Below are 20238 nucleotides of genomic sequence, written 5' to 3'. Positions count from 1 at the left end.
TCAGATTTTCGCCCCTGTACTGACCTCGCCTTCTGGATGATAGCGGGGTGAACAGGCAGTGGATCGGGTGGTTGTTGTCCTTGATGATCTTTTTGGCCTTCCTGTGACATCGGGTGCTGTAGGTGTCCTGGAGGGCAGTTAGTTTGCCCCCAGTGATGCGTTGGGCAGACCGCACCACCCTCTGGAGAGCCTTGCGGTTGCAGGCGGTGCATTTGCTGTACCAGGCAACTGCATCGACAGTCAGCCTGACAGAATGCTCTCAGTTGTGCATCTGTAAAAGTTTGTGAGGGTTTTAGGTGCCAAGCCAAATTTCTTCAGCCTCCTGAGGTTGAAGAGGCGTTGTTGCGCCTTCTTCACCACACTGTCTGTGTGAGTGGACCATTTCAGATCGTCAGTGATGAGTACGCCGAGGAACTTAATGCTTTTCACCTAGTCCACTGCGGTCCCATCGATTCTGGATAGAGGAGTGTTCCCTCTGCTGTTACCTGAAGTCCACGATCAGCTCCTTAGTTTTGTTGACAATGGGTGAGAGGTTATTTTCCTGCCAGCACACTCCCAGGCCCCTCACCTCCTCCCTGTATGCTGTCTCATCATTGTTGGTAATCAGGCCTACTACTGTTGTGTTGTCTGCAAACTTGATGATTGAGTTGGAAGCGTGCATGGCCACGCAGTCATGGGTGAACATAGAGTACAGGAGGGGGCTGAGCACGCATCCTCGTGGGGCCCCAGTGTTTTGAGGATCAGCGAAGTGGAGGTTTTGTTTCCTACCTTCACCACCTGGGGGCGGCCCGTCAGGAAGTCCAGGACCCAGATGCACAGGGCAGGGTTGAGACCCATGGCCTCGAACTTAATGATAAGCTTGGTGGGTACTATGTTGTTGAATGCTGAGCTATAGCCAATGAACAGCATTCTTACATAGGTATTCCTCTTGTCCAGATGGGATAGGGCAGTGTGCAGTGCGATTGCATCGTCTGTGGATCTATTGGGGCGGTAAGCTAATTGAAGTGGGTCTAGGGTGGCAGGTAAGGTAGAGGTGATCCTTGAATAGTCTCTCAAAGCACTTCATGATGACAAGGGGCGCTAGTCACTTCATTCAGTTACCTTTGCTTTCTTGGGTACGGGAACAATGGTGGACATCTTGAAGCATGTTGGGACAGTAGCCTGGGATAGGGAGAGATTGAATATATCTGTAAACACTCCGGCCAGCTGGTCTGCACATGCTCTTAGGACGTGGCCAGGGATGCCATCTGGGCCAGCAGCCTTGTGAGGGTAAACATGCTTAAATGTCTTATTCACATTATTTATTTATTATTATTATTATTCACATTATTCACCTCCCTTATCTCACCTCATTTGCTCACATTGTATATAGACTTATTTTTCTACTGTATTATTGACTGTATGTTTGTTTTACTCCATGTGTAACTCTGTGTTGTTATATGTGTCGAACTGCTTTGCTTTATCTTGGCCAGGTCGCAGTTGTAAATGAGAACTTGTTCTCAACTTGCCTACCTGGTTAAATAAATTTGGACATTTTCACTTAGGGGTGTACTCACTTTTGTTGCCAGCGGTTTAGACATTAATGGCTGTGTGTTGAGTTATTTTGAGGGGACAGCAAATTTACACTGTTATACGAGCTGTACACTCACTACTTTACATTGTAGCAAAGTGTCATTTCTTCAGTGTTGCACATGAAAAGATAAACTCAAATATTTACAAAAATGTGAGGGGTGTACTCACTTTTGTGAGATACTGTACGTCTCGTGTCTGAGCTGTTGAATTGCGACTCCACTTTGTCTCTGTACTGACGTTTTGCCTGTTTGATTTCCTTATGGAGGGAATAACTACACTGTTTGTATTTGGCAATATTCCCAGTCACCTTGCCCTGATTAAATGTGATGGTTCGCACTTTCAGTTTTGCGCGTTTCTGTATGTTATCACCATCACACCATGAGTAGTTAATCATGAAACATACACCCTCTTCTTCTTCTCTGAGAGATATTTATTCCTGTCTGCGCAATGAATTGAGAACCCAACTGGCTGTACGGACTTAGACAGTATATCCCGAGAGAGCCACGTTTCCGTGAAACAGAGTATGTTAAAATCCCTGATGTCTCTCTAGAAGGAAATCCTCGCCCTGAACTCGTCAACTTTATTATCCAGAGACTGAACTTTAGCAAGTAATATATTCGGAAGCGGTGGGTGGTATGCGCGCCTCCTGAGTCGGACTAGAAGACCACTCCGAGTACCTCTTTTCCAACGGTGGTGTTTTGGCTCAGCCAGTTCAATTGCCCTGGGGGGTACAAACAAAGGATCCGATTCGGGAAAGTTGTTTTGCTGGTTGTAATGCTGTTAATGCTGGTGAGTTACCGCCGCTCTGATATCCAAAAGTTCTCTCGGGCTGTATGTAATAACACCAAAAATTTCCTGGGCTAATAATGTAAAAAATAACACATTAAAAAAACTACCGTAATTTCCGGACTATTGAGCGCACCTGAATATAAGCCGCACCCACTGAATTAAAAAATATATATTATTTTGAACATAAATAAGCCGCACATGTCTATAAGCCGCAGGTGCCTACCGGTACATTGAAACAAATGAACTTTACACAGGCTTTAACGAATCACGGCTTGTAACAAAAATAATTAGGCTTTAACGAAACACGGCTTGTAACAAAAATAAATAGGCTTTAACGAAACACGGCTTGTAACAAAAAATAAAAAATTAGCAGTAAGCTTTAGTTGTCTTTTTGCACTGAGTCAATTCCTAAAGCTGCTGTTTCCAACGTCTTATCATCGACTCATTAACCTCTTACATCTAGATGTTCCGCTAGCGGAACACCTGCTCCAATATCCAATGATGGGCGTGGTGCGAAATACAAATTCCTCTAAAATCCGAAAACTTCCATTTTTCAAACATATTACTATTTTACAGCATTTTAAAGACAAGACTCTCGTTAATCTAACCACACTGTCCGATTTCAAAAAGGCTTTACAGCGAAAGCAAAACATTAGATTATGTCAGCAGAGTACCCAGCCAGAAATAATCAGACTACCCATTTTTCAAGCTAGCATATAATGTCACAAAAAACAAAACCACAGCTAAATGCAGCACTAACCTTTGATGATCTTCATCAGATGACAACCCTAGGACATTATGTTATACAATGCATGCATGTTTTGTTCAATCAAGTTCATATTTATATCAAAAACCAGCTTTTTTACATTAGCATGTGACGTTCAGAACTAGCATACCCCCCGCAAACCTCCGGTGAATTTACTAAATTACTCACGATAAACGTTCACAAAAAACATAATTATTTTAAGAATTATAGATACAGAACTCCTTTATCCTGTTGGGTCTAGGGGGCAGCATTTGCACGTCTGGATAAAAAAAATGTACCCGAATTAATCTGGTTACTTATCCTACCCAGTAACTAGAATATGCATATACTTATTATATATGGATAGAAAACACTCGAAAGTTTCCAAAACTGTTTGAATGGTGTCTGTGAGTATAACAGAACTCATTTGGCAGGCAAAACCCTGAGACATTTTCTGACAGGAAGTGGATACCTGATGTGTTGTATTGACTTTAAACCTATCCCATTGAAAAACACAGGGGTTTAGGAATATTTTGGCACTTCCTATTGCTTCCACTAGATGTCACCAGCCTTTACAAAGTGTTTTGAGTCTTCTGGAGGGAGATCTGACCGAACAAGAGCCATGGAACGATGATGTCCCACTAGACACCTGGCGCGCGAGTTCATGTTGGGTACCCTCGTTCCAATACGTTATAAAAGAGTATGCATTCGTCCACCTTGAATATTATTCATGTTCTGGTTAAAAAAGGCCCTAATGATTTATGCTATACAACGTTTGACATGTTTGAACGAACGGAAATATATTTTTTCCCCTCGTTCATGACGAGAAGTCCGGCTGGCTTACATCATGTGCTAACGAGACGGAGATTTTTGGACATAAATGATGAGCTTTTTTGAACAAAACTACATTCGTTATGGACCTGTGATACCTGGAAGTGACATCTGATGAAGAGAATCAAAGGTAATGGATTATTTACATAGTATTTTCGATTTTAGATCTCCCCAACATGACGTCTAGTCTGTATCGCAACGCGTATTTTTCTGGGCGCAGTGCTCAGATTATTGCAAAGTGTGATTTCCCAGTAAGGTTATTTTTAAATCTGGCAAGTTGATTGCGTTCAAGAGATGTAAATCTATAATTCTTTAAATGACAATATAATATTTTACCAATGTTTTCTAATTTTAATTATTTAATTTGTTACGCTGACTTGACTGCCGGTTATTGGAGGGAAACGATTTCCTCAACATCAATGCCATAGTAAAACGCTGTTTTTGGATATAAATATGAACTTGATAGAACTAAAAATGCATGCATTGTCTAACATAATGTCCTAGGAGTGTCATCTGATGGAGATTGTAAAAGGTTAGTGCATCATTTTAGCTGGTTTTATGGTTTTGGTGACCCTGTCTTTGACTTGACAAAACATTACACACAACTCTTGTAAATGTACTGTCCTAACATACTCTAAATTTATGCTTTCGCCGTAAAACCTTTTTGAAATCGTAAAACGTGGTTAGATTAAGGAGATGTTTATCTTTCAAATGGTGTAAAATAGTTGTATTTTTGAAAAATTTGAATTTTGACATTTATTTGGATTCAAATTTGCCGCTCTTGAAATGCACCTGCTGTTGATGGAGTGCACCACGGGTGGCACGCTAGCGTCCCACCTAGCCCCAAGAGGTTAAGCACTCGATATGTCAGATTTTAAAATAGCTTTTCGGTGAAAGCACATTTTACAATATTCTCAGTAGATAGCCCGGCATCACAGGGCTAGCTATTTAGACACCCACCAAGTTTAGCACTCACCAATATCAGATTTTCTATTAGAAAAGTTTGATTACCTTTCCTGTTCTTCGTCAGAATGCACTCCCAGGACTTCTACTTCAATAACAAATGTTGGTTTGGTCCAAAATAATCCATCGTTATATCCAAATAGCGGCGTTTTGTTCGTGCGTTCTAGACACTATCCGAATGCTAAATAAGGGTCGCGCGCATGGCGCATTTCGTGACAAACGATTTCTAAATATTTCATTACCGTACTTCGAAGCATGTCAACTGCTGTTTAAAATCAATTTTTATGCCATTTTTCTCGTAAAAAAGCGATAATATTCCGACCGGGAATCTGTGTTTCGGCAAATAAAGGGAAAAACAGAAAGACGGGGGCGGCCAGTGCACGAGCCTAAGCCCTTTGTCCTCTGATAGACCACTTAGCAAAAGCGCTCGTGTGTTTCAGCCAGGGCTTTGAATTAAGTCATTCAGCTTTTTCCTGGGCTCTGAGAGACCATGTGAGCCGTAGGAAGTGTCACGTTAGAGCAGAGATCCTTTGTAATGGATAGAGATGGCAAAGAAGTTCAAGAAATGGTCAGACAGGGTACTTCCTGTACAGAATCTTCTCACGTTTTGGCCTGCCAAATGAGTTCTGTTATACTCACAGACACCATTCAAACAGTTTTAGAAACTTTGGAGTGTTTTCTATCCAAAGCTAATAATTATATGCATATTCTAGTTTCTGGGCAGGACTAATAATCAGATTAAATCGGTACGTTTTTTATCCAGCCGTGAAAATACTGCCCCCTAGCCATAACAGGTTAAGACCAAGCTCCCGTGCAGCAGCTCTATTTCCTTTTCCAACAGCAAGATCAATCGCCTTCAACTTGAAAGCTGCATCATATGCATTTCTCCGTGTCTTTGCCATGATGAGGGTGACAAAATGACTACCGTAATCAGAATGATGGGAAGTTTGAGAGCGCTCGATTTAATCTAAACAGTAAACAAAACAGTTGTTTGACCTTAACCCGTTCGGCAATTTCATTGGTCTAATGAAAGCTTCATGCCGGCAAAAAACTGAGCACGTCACAGAATGTGTTTTTTTTGAAAAAAATTTGAAAGTGGGAAAATCCATATATTAGCCGCGTCATTGTTTAACCTGTTGGGGGTAGGGGGCAGTATTGACACGGCCGGATAAAAAAACGTACCCGATTTAATCTGGTTACTACTCCTGCCCAGTAACTAGAATATGCATATAAGTATTGGCTTTGGATAGAAAACACCCTAAAGTTTCTAAAACTGTTTGAATGGTGTCTGTGAGTATAACAGAACTCATATGGCAGGCAAAAACCTGAGAGGATTCTATATGGGAAGTGGCCTGTCTGACAAGTTGTTGTTCATCTTGGCTCTTTTTATTGAAGACTGAGGATCTTTGCTCTAATGTGACACTTCCTACGGCTCCCATAGGCTCTCAGAGCCCGGGAAAAAGCTGAATGATATCGAGGCAGCCTCTGGCTGAAACACATTATCACTTTTGGCAAGTGGCCGATCAGAGTACTATGGGCTTAGGCGCGTGCCCGAGTCGACCCCATGCTTTATTTTCTTTCGTCTGTTTACCTAAATGCAGATTCCCGGTCTGAATATTATCGCTTTTTTACGAGAAAAATTGCATAAAAATGGATTTTAAACAGCAGTTGACATGCTTCGAGGTACGGTAATGGAATATTTAGAATTTTTTTGTCACGAAATGCGCCATGCTCGTAACCCTTATTTACCCTTTCGGATAGTGTCTTGAACGCACAAACAAAACGCCGCTATTTGGATATAACTATGGATTATTTGGGACCAAACCAACATTTGTTATTGAAGTAGAAGTCCTGGGAGTGCATTCTGACGAAGAACACCAAAGGTAATAACATTTTTCTTATAGTAAATATGACTTTGGTGAGTGCTAAACTTGCTGGGTGTCTAAATAGCTAGCCCTGTGATGCCGGGCTATCTACTTAGAATATTGCAAAATGTGCTTTCACCGAAAAGCTATTTTAAAATCGGACATATCGAGTGCATAGAGGAGTTCTGTATCTATAATTCTTAAAATAATTATGTTTTTTGTGAACGTTTATCGTGAGTAATTTAGTAAATTCACCGGAAGTTTGCGGGGGGGTATGCTAGTTCTGAACGTCACATGCTAATGTAAAAAGCTGGTTTTTGATATAAATATGAACTTGATTGAACAAAACATGCATGTATTGTATAACATAATGTCCTAGGTGTGTCATCTGATGAAGATCATCAAAGGTTAGTGCTGCATTTAGCTGTCTTCTGGGTTTTTGTGACATTATATGCTAGCTTGAAAAATGGGTGTCTGATTATTTCTGGCTGGGTACTCTGCTGACATAATCTAATGTTTTGCTTTCGTTGTAAAGCCTTTTTAAAATCGGACAGTGTGGTTAGATTAACGAGAGTCTTGTCTTTAAAATGGTGTAAAATAGTCATATGTTTTAGAAATTGAAGTCTAGCATTTCTAAGGTATTTGAATAACGCGCCACAGGATTCCACTGGCTGTTACGTAGGTGGAACGATTTCGTCCCGCCGGCCCTAGAGAAGGTAAGCCGCGAGGTTCAAAGCGTGGGAAAAAAGTAGCGGCTTATAATCCGGAAATTACGGTAAATACCTAAAAGTTTCCTAAGAGCCAGAAGCACGGCAGCCCAATCCGTCGGCGCCATACAGTTGAATGGATTACCCAAACAATAACTGAACCAAACAATGACTGATCCAAACAATGAGTTACCCAAACAATGACTGATCCAAACAATTAAGTGTTTCTATGAGAAATAACATAGGTGTCCTGTGGCTGTGTGTGGCTGTGTGTGTGGCTCTGTGTTTCAAGTTTTAATATCACGTGCAGATGTACAGTGAAATACCTTTCTTGCCAGCTCCAAACCCAACAATACAGTAATCAATATCAATGCAGTACAAAAAAATAACATAAGGTAGAACAAAAACACACAATAAATAAAAATAAGAACACAAGAAGTAAGTAAGCTATATACAGGGTCAGTTCCAACACCACATTTACAACGAGCAGGGATACTGGAGTGATAGAGGTTATGTGTGTGTGTGTGTGTGTGTGTGTGTGTGTGTGTGTGTGTGTGTGTGTGTGTGTGTGTGTGTGTGTGTGTGAAAGAATATTGGGGTACACATGTACAATACAATACTATACAGTGCCTTCAGAAAGTATTCACACCCATTTACTTTTTCCACATTTTATTGTGTTACAGCCTTAGATTTTTTTTTATCACTGACCTACACACAATACCCCATAATGTCAAAGTGGAATTATGTTTTTAGAAATGTTTATAAGTTAATACAAAATGAAAAGCTGAAATGCCTTGAGTCAATAATTAATTATTCAACTCCTAAGTATTCGACCCACAGACTCACTCTGTGTGCAATAATTGTGTGTAGGTCAGTACACAACTTGCAGACTTGTTTACGTGCTGGTGTGCGTTTTTGTTGCCAACCTTACTTTGCTACCTGACAACTTTACGGTTTTTACTTTTTAATTACCGTTTATATTTTTAGTTTTTCTCTCACTCAACTTTATTTAATTCAACTTTTTCACTCCAGACGTTTTATCTGGACATGGTTCGTCAAGACCTCCAACAGCCGAAGCTAAGTAGTAACATTAACATGATGCCTTCTATTTGCAGTCGCTGTACTCATAATATACAGGAGAACGATCGCCTTACGGTGAGGATAGCTGTGCTGCAAGCCCAGCTTCAGACGCAATCGTTAGGCAAGGGTAATTTCAGTGTAGGAAAGGATGAAACAGCGTCTGTGCCACCAGTAAGTACAGATAGTAGTATAAATCCCCTCGCACGGTCCCCGCAGCCGGACAACTTTCTCATGGCTTCTGGAGGGAAATGCTGTAGGAATGCTCAACCGGTGTCGCTCATTCAGCCGACAGAAACTTTCAACCGGTTCTCCCCATTAAGCAGCGAGTCGGAGTCAGAGGCCGAGCCTTCTCTGGTCTCTACTCCTCCTGGTCCGAGAACTGAGACGCTGAAGCTTCCCACTGTTAGCTCTGACAAATTGAAAACCCTAGTCATTGGCGACTCATTACCCGCAGTATTAGACTTAAAACGAATCATCCAGCGATCATACACTGTTTACCAAGGGGCAGGGCTACCGACGTTAAGGCTAATCTGAAGATGGTGCTGGCTAAAGCTAAAACTGGCGAGTGTAGAGAGTATAGTGATATTGTTATCCACGTCGGCACCAACGATGTTAGGATAAAACAGTCAGAGGTCACCAAACGCAACATAGCTTCAGCGTGTAAATCAGCTAGAAAGATGTGTCGGCATCGAGTAATTGTCTCTGGCCCCCTCCCAGTTAGGGCAAGTGATGAGCTCTACAGCCGAGTCTCACAACTCAATCGCTGGTTGAAAACTATTTTCTGCCCCTCGCAAAAACTAAACATGGCGGTGTTCGCCTTAGCAATCTCACTAGAATAAAGACCTCCTCCATTCCTGCCATTATTGAAAGAGATCGTGATACCTCACATCTCAAAATAGGGCTACTTAATGTTAGATCCCTCACTTCAAAGGCAGTTATAGTCAATGAACTAATCACTGATCATAATCTTGATATGATTGGCCTGACTGAAACATGGCTTAAGCCTGATGAATTTACTGTGTTAAATAAGGCCTCACCTCCTGGTTACACTAGTGACCATATCCCCCGTGCATCCCGCAAAGGCGGGGAGGTGTTGCTAACATTTACAATAGCAAATTTCAATTTACAAAAAAAACAACAACGACGTTTTCGTCTTTTGAGCTTCTAGTCATGAAATCTACTCAATCACTTTTTATAGCTACTGTTTACAGGCCTCCTGGGCCATATACAGCGTTCCTCACTGAGTTCCCTGAATTCCTATCGGACATTGTAGTCACAGCAGATAATATTCACATTTTTGGTGACTTTAATATTCACATGGAAAAGTCCACAGACTCACTCCAAAAGGCTTTCGGAGCCATCATCGACTCAGTGGGTTTTGTCCAACATGTCTCTGGGCCTACTCACTGCCACAGTCATACTCTGGACCTAGTTTTGTCCCGTGGAATAAATGTTGTGGATCTTAATGTTTTTCCTCATAATCCTGGACTATCGGACAACCATTTTATTACGTTTGCAATCGCAACAAATAATCTGCTCAGACCCCAACCAAGGAGCATCAAAAGTCGTGCTATAAATTCTTAGACAGCCCAAAGATTCCTTGATGCACTTCCAGACTCCCTCTGCCTACCGAAAGACATCAGAGGACAAAAATCAGTTAACCTGTTAGGGCTAGGGGGCAGTATTGACACGGCTGGATAAAAAACGTACCCGATTTAATCTGATTACTACTCCTGCCCAGTAACTAGAATATGCATATAATTATTGGCTTTGGATAGAAAATACCCTAAAGTTTCTAAAACTGTTTGAATGGTGTCTGTGAGTATAACAGAACTCATATGGCAGGCCAAAACCTGAGAAGATTCCATGCAGGAAGTGGCCTGTCTGACAATCTCTTGCCCTTCTTGATTATCTCTATCCATTACAGAGGATCTCTGCTGTTACGTGACACTTCCTACGGCTCCCATGGGCTCTCAGAAGGCGGCAAAAAGCTGAATCGTGGCTTTGCAGGCTCTGGCTGAAAAAAAGTAGTGCGTTTGGGTAGTGGCTGGTTACAGTACTGTGAGACTCAGGCTCGTGCCCGCGTCGACCCCATGCCTTGTTTTCTTTCGTCTGCTTACCTAAACGCAGATTCCCGGTCGGAATATTATCGCTTTTTTACGAGAAAAATGGCATAAAAATGGATTTTAAACAGCGGTTGACATGCTTCGAAGTACGGTAATGGAATATTTCGAATTATTTTGTCACGAATTGCGCCATGCTCGTGACCCTTATTTACACTTCGGATAGTGTCTTGAACGCACGAACAAAACGCCGCTATTTGGATATAACGATTGATTATTTTGGACCAAACCAACATTTGTTATTGAAGTAGCAGTCCTGGGAGTGCATTCTGACGAAGAACACCAAAGGTAATCAAACTTTTGTAATAGTAAATCTGAGTTTGGTCAGGGCTAAACTTGGTGGGTGTCTAAATAGCTAGCCGTGATGGCTGGGCTATCTACTCAGAATATTGCAAAATGTGCTTTCACCGAAAAGCTATTTTAAAATCGGACACCTCGATTGCACAAAGGAGTTCTGTATCTATAATTCTTAAAATAATTGTTATGTTTTTTGTGAACGTTTATCGTGAGTAATTTAGTAAATTCACCGGAGGTTTGCGGGGGGGTATGCTAGTTCTGAACGTCACATGCTAATGTAAAAAGCTGTTTTTTGATATAAATATGAACTTGATTGAACAAAACATGCATGTATTGTATAACATAATGTCCTAGGTGTGTCATCTGATGAAGATCATCAAAGGTTAGTGCTGCATTTAGCTGTCTTCTGGGTTTTTGTGACATTATATGCTAGCTTGAAAAATGGGTGTCTGATTATTTCTGGCTGGGTACTCTGCTGACATAATCTAATGTTTTGCTTTCGTTGTAAAGCCTTTTTGAAATCGGACAGTGTGGTTAGATTAACGAGAGTCTTGTCTTTAAAATGGTGTAAAATAGTCATATGTTTGAGAAATTGAAGTAATAGCATTTCGCGCCACGGGATTACACTGGCTGTTGCGTAGGTGGGACGATTTCGTCCCGCCTAGCCCAGAGAGGTTAACCACCTAACTGAGGAACTCAATTTAACTTTGCGCAATACCCTAGATGCAGTTGCACCCCTAAAAACTAAAAACATTTGTCATAATAAACTAGCTCCCTGGTATACAGAAAATACACGAGCTCTGAAGCAAGCTTCCAGAAAATTGGAACGGAAATGGCGCCACACCAAACTGGAAGTCTTCCGACTAGCTTGGAAAGACAGTACCGTGCAGTATCGAAGAGCCCTCACTGCTGCTCGATCATCCTATTTTTCCAACTTAATTGAGGAAAATAAGAACAATCCGAAATGTATTTTTGATACTGTCGCAAAGCTAACTAAAAAGAAGCATTCCCCAAGAGAGGATGGCTTTCACTTCAGCAGTAATAAATTCATGAACTTCTTTGAGGAAAAGATCATGATCATTAGAAAGCAAATTACGGACTCCTCTTTAAATCTGCGTATTCCTCCAAAGCTCCGTTGTCCTGAGTCTGCACAACTCTGCCAGGACCTAGGATCAAGGGAAACACTAAAGTGTTTTAGTACTATATCTCTTGACACAATGATGAAAATAATCATGGCCTCTAAACCTTCAAGCTGCATACTGGACCCTATTCCAACTAAACTACTGAAAGAGTTGCTTCCTGTGCTTGGCCCTCCTATGTTGAACATAATAAACGGCTCTCTATCCACCGGATGTGTACCAAACTCACTAAAAGTGGCAGTAATCCAGCCAAACCTTGACCCAGAAAATATAAAAAACTATCGGCCTATATCGAATCTTCCATTCCTCTCAAAAAAAAAAAAAAAATGTTGCGCAGCAACTCACTGCCTTCCTGAAGACAAACAATGTATACGAAACGCTTCAGTCTGGTTTTAGACCCCATCATAGCACTGAGACTGCACTTGTGAAGGTGGTAAATTACCTTTTAATGATGTCAGACTGAGGCTCTGCATCTGTCCTCGTGCTCCTAGATCTTAGTGCTGCTTTTGATACCATCGATCACCACATTCTTTTGGAGAGATTGGAAACCCAAATTGGTCTACACGGACAAGTTCTGGCCTGGTTTAGATCTTATCTGTCGGAAAGATATCAGTTTGTCTCTGTGAATGGTTTGTCCTCTGACAAATCAACTGTAAATTTCGGTGTTCCTCAAAGTTCCGTTTTAGCACCACTATTGTTTTCACTATATATTTTACCTCTTGGGGATGTCATTCGAAAACATAATGTTAAATTTCACTGCTATGCGGATGACACACAGCTGTACATTTCAATGAAACACGGTGAAGCCCAAAAATTGCCCTCGCTAGAAGCCTGTGTTTCGGACATAAGGAAGTGGATGGCTGCAAACTTTCTACTTTTAAACTCGGACAAAACAGAGATGCTTGTTCTAGGTCCCAAGAAACAAAGAGATCTTCTGTTGAATCTGACAATTAATCTTGATGGTTGTACATTCGTCTCAAATAAAACTGAAGGACCTCAGCGTTACTCTGGACCCTGATCTCTCTTTTGAAGAACATATGAAGACTGTTTCAAGGGCAGCTTTTTTCCATCTACATAACATTGCAAAAATCAGAAACTTTCTGTCCACAAATGATGCAGAAAAATTAATCCATGCTTTTGTTACTTCTAGGTTGGACTACTGCAATGCTCTACTTTCCGGCTACCCGGATAAAGCACTAAATAAACTTCAGTTAGTGCTAAATACGGCTGCTAGAATCCTGACTAGAACCAAACAATTTGATCATATTACTCCAGTGCTAGCCTCCCTACTCTGGCTTCCTGTTAAGGCAAGGGCTGATTTCAAGGTTTTACTGCTAATCTTCAAAGCATTACATGGGCTTGCTCCTACCTATCTTTCCGATTTGGTCCTGCCGTACATACCTACACGTATGCTACGGTCACAAGACGCAGGCCTCCTAATTGTCCCTAGAATTTCTAAGCAAACAGCTGGAGGCAGGGCTTTCTCCTATAGAGCTCCATTTTTATGGAATGGTCTGCCTATCCATGTGAGAGATGCAGACTCGGTCTCAACCTTTAAGTCTTTACTGAAGACTCATCTCTTCAGTGGTCCTATGATTGAGTGTAGTCTGGCCCAGGAGTGTGAAGGTGAATGGAAAGGCTCTGGAGCAACGAACCGCCCTTGCTGTCTCTGCCTAGCCGGTTCACCTCTCTCCACTGGGATTCTCTGCCTCTAACCCTATTACAGGGGCTGAGTCACTGGCTTATTGGTGTTCTTCCATGCCGTCCCTGCGTCACTTGAGTGGGTTGAGTCACTGACGTGGTCTTCCTGTCTGGGTTGGCGCCCCCCCTTGGATTGTGCCGTGGCGGAGACCTTTGTGGGCTATACTCGGCCTTGTCTCAGGATGGTAAGTTGGTGGTTGAAGATATCCCTCTAGTGGTGTGGGGGCTGTGCTTTGGCAAAGTGGGTGGGGTTATATCCTTCCTGTTTGGCCCTGTCCGGGGGTATCATCGGATGGGGCCACAGTGTCTCCTGACCCCTCCTGTCTCAGCCTCCAGTATTTATGCTGCAGTAGTTTATGTGTCGGGGGCTAGGGTCAGTCTGTTACATCTGGAGTATTTCTCCTGTCTTATGCGGTGTCCTGTGTGAATTGAAGTATGCTCTCTCTAATTCTCTCTTTCTTTCTTTCTCTCTCTCGGAGGACCTGAGCCCTAGGACCATGCCTCAGGACTACCTGACATGATGACTCTTTGCTGTCCCCAGTCCACCTGGCCGTGATGCTGCTCCAGTTTCAACTGTTCTGCCTGCGGCTATGGAACCCTGACCTGTTCACCGGACGTACTACTTGTCCCAGACCTGCTGTTTTCAACTCTGTAGAGACAGCAGGAGCGGTAGAGATACTCTCAATGATCGGCTATGAAAAGCCAACTGACATTTACTCTTGAGGTGCAGGCTTGTTGCACCCTCGACAACTGTGATTATTATTATTTGACCATGCTAGTCATTTATGAACATTTGAACATCTTGGCCATGTTCTGTTATAATCTCCACCCGGCACAGCCAGAAGAGGACTGGCCACCCCTCATAGCCTGGTTCCTCTCTAGGTTTCTTCCTAGGTTTTGGCCTTTCTAGGGCCAAAACCCTTTTCCTAGTCACCGTGCTTCTACACCTGCATTGCTTGCTGTTTGGGGTTTTAGGCTGGGTTTCTGTACAGCACTTTGAGATATCAGCTGATGTAAGAAGGGCTATATAAATACATTTGATTTGATTTGATTTAACATGATTTGTGAATGACTACCTTATCTCTGTGCCTCACACATACAATTATCTCTAAGGTCATTTCGAGCAGTGAATTTCAAAAACAGATTCAACCAAAAAGACCAGGGATGTTTTCAAATGCCTCGCAAAGAAGGGCACCGATTGGTAGATGGGTAAAAAAATAAAAAATTTGACAGTGAATATTACTTTGAGCATAGTGAAGTTATTAATTACACTTTGGATGGTATATCAATACACCTGGTCCTTACAAAGATACAGGCATCCTTCCTAACTCCGCTGCTGGAGATTAAGGAAAGCGCTCAGGGATTTCACAATGAGGCCAATGGTGACTTTAAAACCGTTAAAGAGGTTAATGGCTGTGATAGGAGAAAACTGAGGATGGATGAACAACATTGTAGTCCACAATATTAACTTAATTGACAGAGTGAAAAGAAGGAAGCCTGTACAGATTTTTTTTTTTTTTACAAAAGATGCACCCTGTTTTCAACAAGGCACTAAAGTAATACTGCAAAAAAATGTGGCAAAGCAATGAACTTTCTTTCCTGAATTCAAAAGTGTTATGTTTGGGGCAGATTCAATACAACACATTGCTGAGTACAACTCTCCATATTTTCAAGCATAGTGCTGGCTGAATCATGTTTTATTTTTGTATTTTTATTTAACCTTTATTTAACTAGGCAAGTCAGTAAAGAAAAAAATCTTATTTACAAAGACTGCCTAAGAACAGTGGGTTAACTGCCTTGTTCAGGGGCAGAACGATCTAGCAACCTTTCGGTTACTGGCCCAACGTTCTAACCACTAGGTATGTTATGGGTATGCTTGTAATCTTTAAGAACTGGGGAGTTTGTTTATGAAAAAAATAAACGGAATGGAGCTAAGCACAGGCAAAATCCTAGAGGAAAATCTGGTTCAGTCTGCTTTCCACCAGACACTGGGAGATTAATTAATCTTTCAACAAGACAATAACCTAAAACACAAGGCCAAATCTACACTGGAGTTGCTTACCAAGAAGACAGTGAATGTTCCTGAGTTGCTGAGTTACAGTTTTGACTTAAATCTACTTGAAAATCCATGGCAAGACCTGAACATGTTAATGAGCTTGAAGACTCACAGCTGTAATCACTGCCAAAGGTGCTTCTACAAGTATTGACTCAGAGGTGTGAATATTTACATTATGTGAATGAGATATTTCTGCATTTAATTTTCAGTATATTAGCAAAAAATTCCAACAACATATTTTCACTTTGTCATTATGGGGTATTGTGTGTAGATGGGTGAGAAAATAATATATTTAATCAATTTTGAATTCAAGTGGTATGAATACTTTCTGAAGGCACCGTACAAGGAACACATATGCTTAATGCTTGGCCTGGGAACTCATGTCCTTTCATTCCCCGTCTTTGTTTACATTTACATTTTACATTTTAGTCATTTAGCAGATGCTCTTATTCAGAGTGACTTACAGTAGTGAATACATTTCATACATTTTTTTCCCCCTCCGTACTGGCCCCCCGTGGGAGGGCAATGAAGCTCAAAAGTGAGGCTGAGCTTCAGTGGAGGGAATTTAACATCAATATGCTTGAAATGAATGACAACAGAAACTAGCTATTCTTGATAGAGACAGACATAATCAGGTAAACATAAACAATGCTAGTGAAGTTAGCATGATAGCCAGTTGTGTTGTGTGGCTGAGCTTGCTATAAATGCTGTCATTCTGCTAGAGCACCATAGTCAGAATTCTGTGAGAATGTTCTTTCTTAGATATAAGACACAGTCTAAGTGTTTACTTCAGTATACTGCAAGCGATTGAGAGGGATTCACATGCGTCAGGGTAACTAAAATCCCCTTAAACGTTGTAAGGATTTGGGCTGGACCTAGAAAGGCCTCTGGACTCACAAGAGACAGAATGACTCAATTTAGTTATTGAGGCAATTGAGTACAGCCCTGTTTAACAATGGGTATTAGCTCCTATGAAGCAGGGAGCAACTGCAACAGGATTCTTCTGTAACACATGTATGTCCACAAGATAGAGGCCATTGTCTCTCTGAAAAAAAGGCTAAAGCATAAGGGCAGAGCTGATCAAAAACAGCCTAACAACCTGGCTGCTGTTCTCTCCCATTTGAGTAGCCTGAGGGAGGGAAACCCTTATCTAGCAGAGACAGAGCCAGCATGGGCCTGACTAGCTTAAATATAGTACTTACTGCTTTCACCAGAACAATTTCTACTGTCACACCAACAGCATGTTGGGACTTGTGAAGGCTGCTGCTGATAAATGTCAAGCAGAGATGATAACTTTAACAAAGATATTCAAATAGCACCCATATTTTCACACATAACATTTTGACACACATTTCACATGTATGTGTTTGTATACATCTGAAAACATCTGCCCTCTTGCACTAAAGTTAGTGTTCTGTCTTTTTGAACGTTGTCTTTTATCACACTAGGCCAACTTTAATGTTGTTATCAAAGTAGGCTAAGAAACTTCTAATACAACTTTGTGGTGTTTGTTTACCACTTGAGTCAACAAGCAAACGTGTTCAGAGAGCATTCTGGGTGTTTAGGATTAGGTTATAACAACATCACAGCTGATTTTAATTAAAAACTTTCGAAACAAAGCAACATAGCACTGCCTGAATCGAATGAGAAACGTAGGCTACGTGCCTAATTTGCTCTTTGTTAGAAACAATGTATCCGTTAACGGTTACAATACACAAGCGCGTTGACAGTAAATTGGACACATTTGTAGCAATGGAATGTTGTGACCTCACTCTACCTCCTTCAGTTGGTCGAGTTCCTGCCGAACAGTCTCGAACTCGGTCTCCAACTCGTCATAACGCTGTTTGAGCTGCTGTTTCTCTTCGAGCACCGCCAGCCCGTATTCCGCCGCCTGGATCTTCTCATGAGTCGTCTCGCTCAGCTCCCGGGATAGGCGCTCTAATTCCGCCCGAAACCACTGCGGCCCGGCCTCTGCCACCAGAGTCGCCTCGGGATATTCCTGTTCCTCCACAGACATCTTGGCCAGCCGGTTCCGCTAACAACAGCGACAACGGACCCAGCCCTTGAAGGAGCACTGAAAAATATCCTATAAAAATAAATCAGTGCCTTCTGTATTTGAACTGCATGGCTGTGTTTTTGTCTGTTTCGTCGGGTCCTCCACTTTTTTTGATGTGAACAAAAAGTTCAGCTATCTATCAGCCGGTACCGTTATAAGATTGCATCTTCAGCTCTTTCCATAGTCGATCCCTATCTTCCTCCCCCACCTACGTCATGCCACTAGAGGAAATTAACTAAACGAATACCGTACGTTTCAGGTCTACAATTGTGCGCCATGGGAGATGTAGTTTTTTTCCATTATGATTGGATAAAAGACTACGCTCACTGTTTAGCATATGGACTTCAACTACCATGGTCCTTCGGGAGTTGATGCGCCACTCGGTCTATTGAAGAAACATATGGTAAAACCTTACTGTCAATGGTAACCCCTACAGGCCCACAGTCCCCTGGAAACACGGATTCTTTAACAAGACTGCCATCTAGGGATTTAAAAACAATACTGCAGTACAGTTATGATCGAGTTATTACAAGTACAATGTGGTTAATCTGTGTGAAGGCCCATCTGTGCTTGCCTGACGACTCACACTAAATTATTATGCTGCTACATTACTTACTAGAGAATTACTTCTCGGTATTGTTATATCATCATCAGAACATCATAGCATTAAAGAGCTCAGTGCAAAAAAGTAAGCATGAGTCATTTCCCACATGACTATACTCATTTGAAATCAGGACATAGGGCAAGATTATGATTTTTAGATGATTTATATACTAATTAAAAATAATGATTGAGTTTGTTGTTGTGGTCGGTTACAGGGGTTCAGTATGTGGTGGTGTTCAAAAGAATGGTCGAGTTCTGTCTGTGATCAGTTACAGGAGATCAGGTGACTGTAGAATGGCACTAGACCAATGAAACATACCAGCGCTAGGGTGTGTCCCCTCAGGATTTCCAGGTAGACGGACATAGACCACGGGCTCTCCTTTTGAAGGCTGCCCGAAGAGGTTGCTCTGGAACGTACAGTTATGAATATAACTACGGTACTGTTCCCTGAAGGAGGAAATAAGGTATAACATACTATGGGGAGTCAATAACCAATCTTTTACACCTGAAGCAAACTGAAACGATGCCCATCGTCCCAATAGATGCAGAGCCCGCCTTCAGAAGCCCCGCCTTCCTATCTATAATACCAGGGCTAGCATCCATTCCTCAATTCAGTACCACTCTTCAGCGAGCCCAAACCCCCTGTCCGTTATATTCATAACTGTACATTCCCTTTCAGTCGGTCACTCGGTATAACATACTATGGGGACATACAATCAAGCCAGCTCAGAGGGTACCAAACTAGGAGGCCCACGGCAGCCCATGCACATATAGGTTCCACCGGCTCCAAAAAAGGGTTACAGAAGCCAAATCTCAGAGCTTCATAGGGCCTGAGCCCCATATAGGGAACCAGAACCTGCTGCAACTTGGCTAATTTCAGCTTGCTCCTTTAACCTGACACCACTGACACGATAACACTGTAGCCCAAGTCTCTAGACTCCACGGTTCCCAGAAAAACACTTACCTTGAGAGACTGAAATGTCAGAACTAGTACAAGGAATCTCAAGTCCAAAACAACAGGACACCTGTCGTGACTTGGTAAAGCGCACACATGCACACCTGAGTCGATGAACCACTGCAGCCCGAGGCTCAAACCCACAGGAAATCTGCAGTAACCTGGAAACTGTGTACTTGCGGGCTGCCACGGCAGCCCAAGGCTCACCTCAAGCCCACAGGAAACTGTTAACCCGGACAAAAATGCTACCTGAGTGTCAGAGCCGGAGTAGTACGATTAGATCTTAGTCCTGTATTGACGCTTTGCCTTTTTGATGGTTCGTCGGAGGGCATAGCGAGATTTCTTATAAGCTTCCAGGTTATAGTCCCTGTCGTGTCTTTGGCATCATTAAAACTGAAGACATATTTATCAAATAACTCTCTGTAATTATTATTGCACGAACTGAGTCTTCCCTATGAGTCATCCATACATCAATTGTCTTAAAATCATTTATTTACTAACTAAGTAATTCACAGAAATGCATAACAAACAGTAGATATCGTTACAAAGAAATGATAGAGGAATGTGCCCTAGTGGGCTAAACCGGCATGGCGGCTTGTTAGACAAAAGGGGAGTGTGGGTCAGCTGAGAAGGCACTACAGAGTTGATAATTATAACAATTGAAATGCTAAGCCTTTGCACATGAACGCTCACTCATTCGGGAACAATTGCAATCAATATATATATTTACACTCAGTGTGTCGTCGGGATCTCTGT

At 41.9% G+C, this 20238-nt stretch overlaps 1 protein-coding gene across 1 annotated transcript in view; it reads right to left on the bottom strand.

Moving 5' to 3' along the window:
* LOC106583446 (protein bicaudal D homolog 2) overlaps window positions 1-18138 on the bottom strand; it is a 43237-nt gene extending 25099 nt beyond the window's left edge. The window contains exon 1 of the mRNA XM_014167620.3: window positions 17646-18138. Within this exon, the coding sequence (XP_014023095.1) occupies window positions 17646-17885 (240 nt within the window). The 5' untranslated portion in view covers window positions 17886-18138. The remainder of the gene's footprint in view (window positions 1-17645) is intronic.
* Window positions 18139-20238: the final 2100 nt, after the last annotated feature.

This window comes from Salmo salar, chromosome 22, assembly GCF_965601325.2.
Source record: "Salmo salar chromosome 22, fSalSal1, whole genome shotgun sequence".
Taxonomy (NCBI): domain Eukaryota; kingdom Metazoa; phylum Chordata; class Actinopteri; order Salmoniformes; family Salmonidae; genus Salmo; species Salmo salar.
Note: the sequence above shows the minus strand (reverse complement) of the source record. Positions and strands in the feature narration are given on the sequence as shown.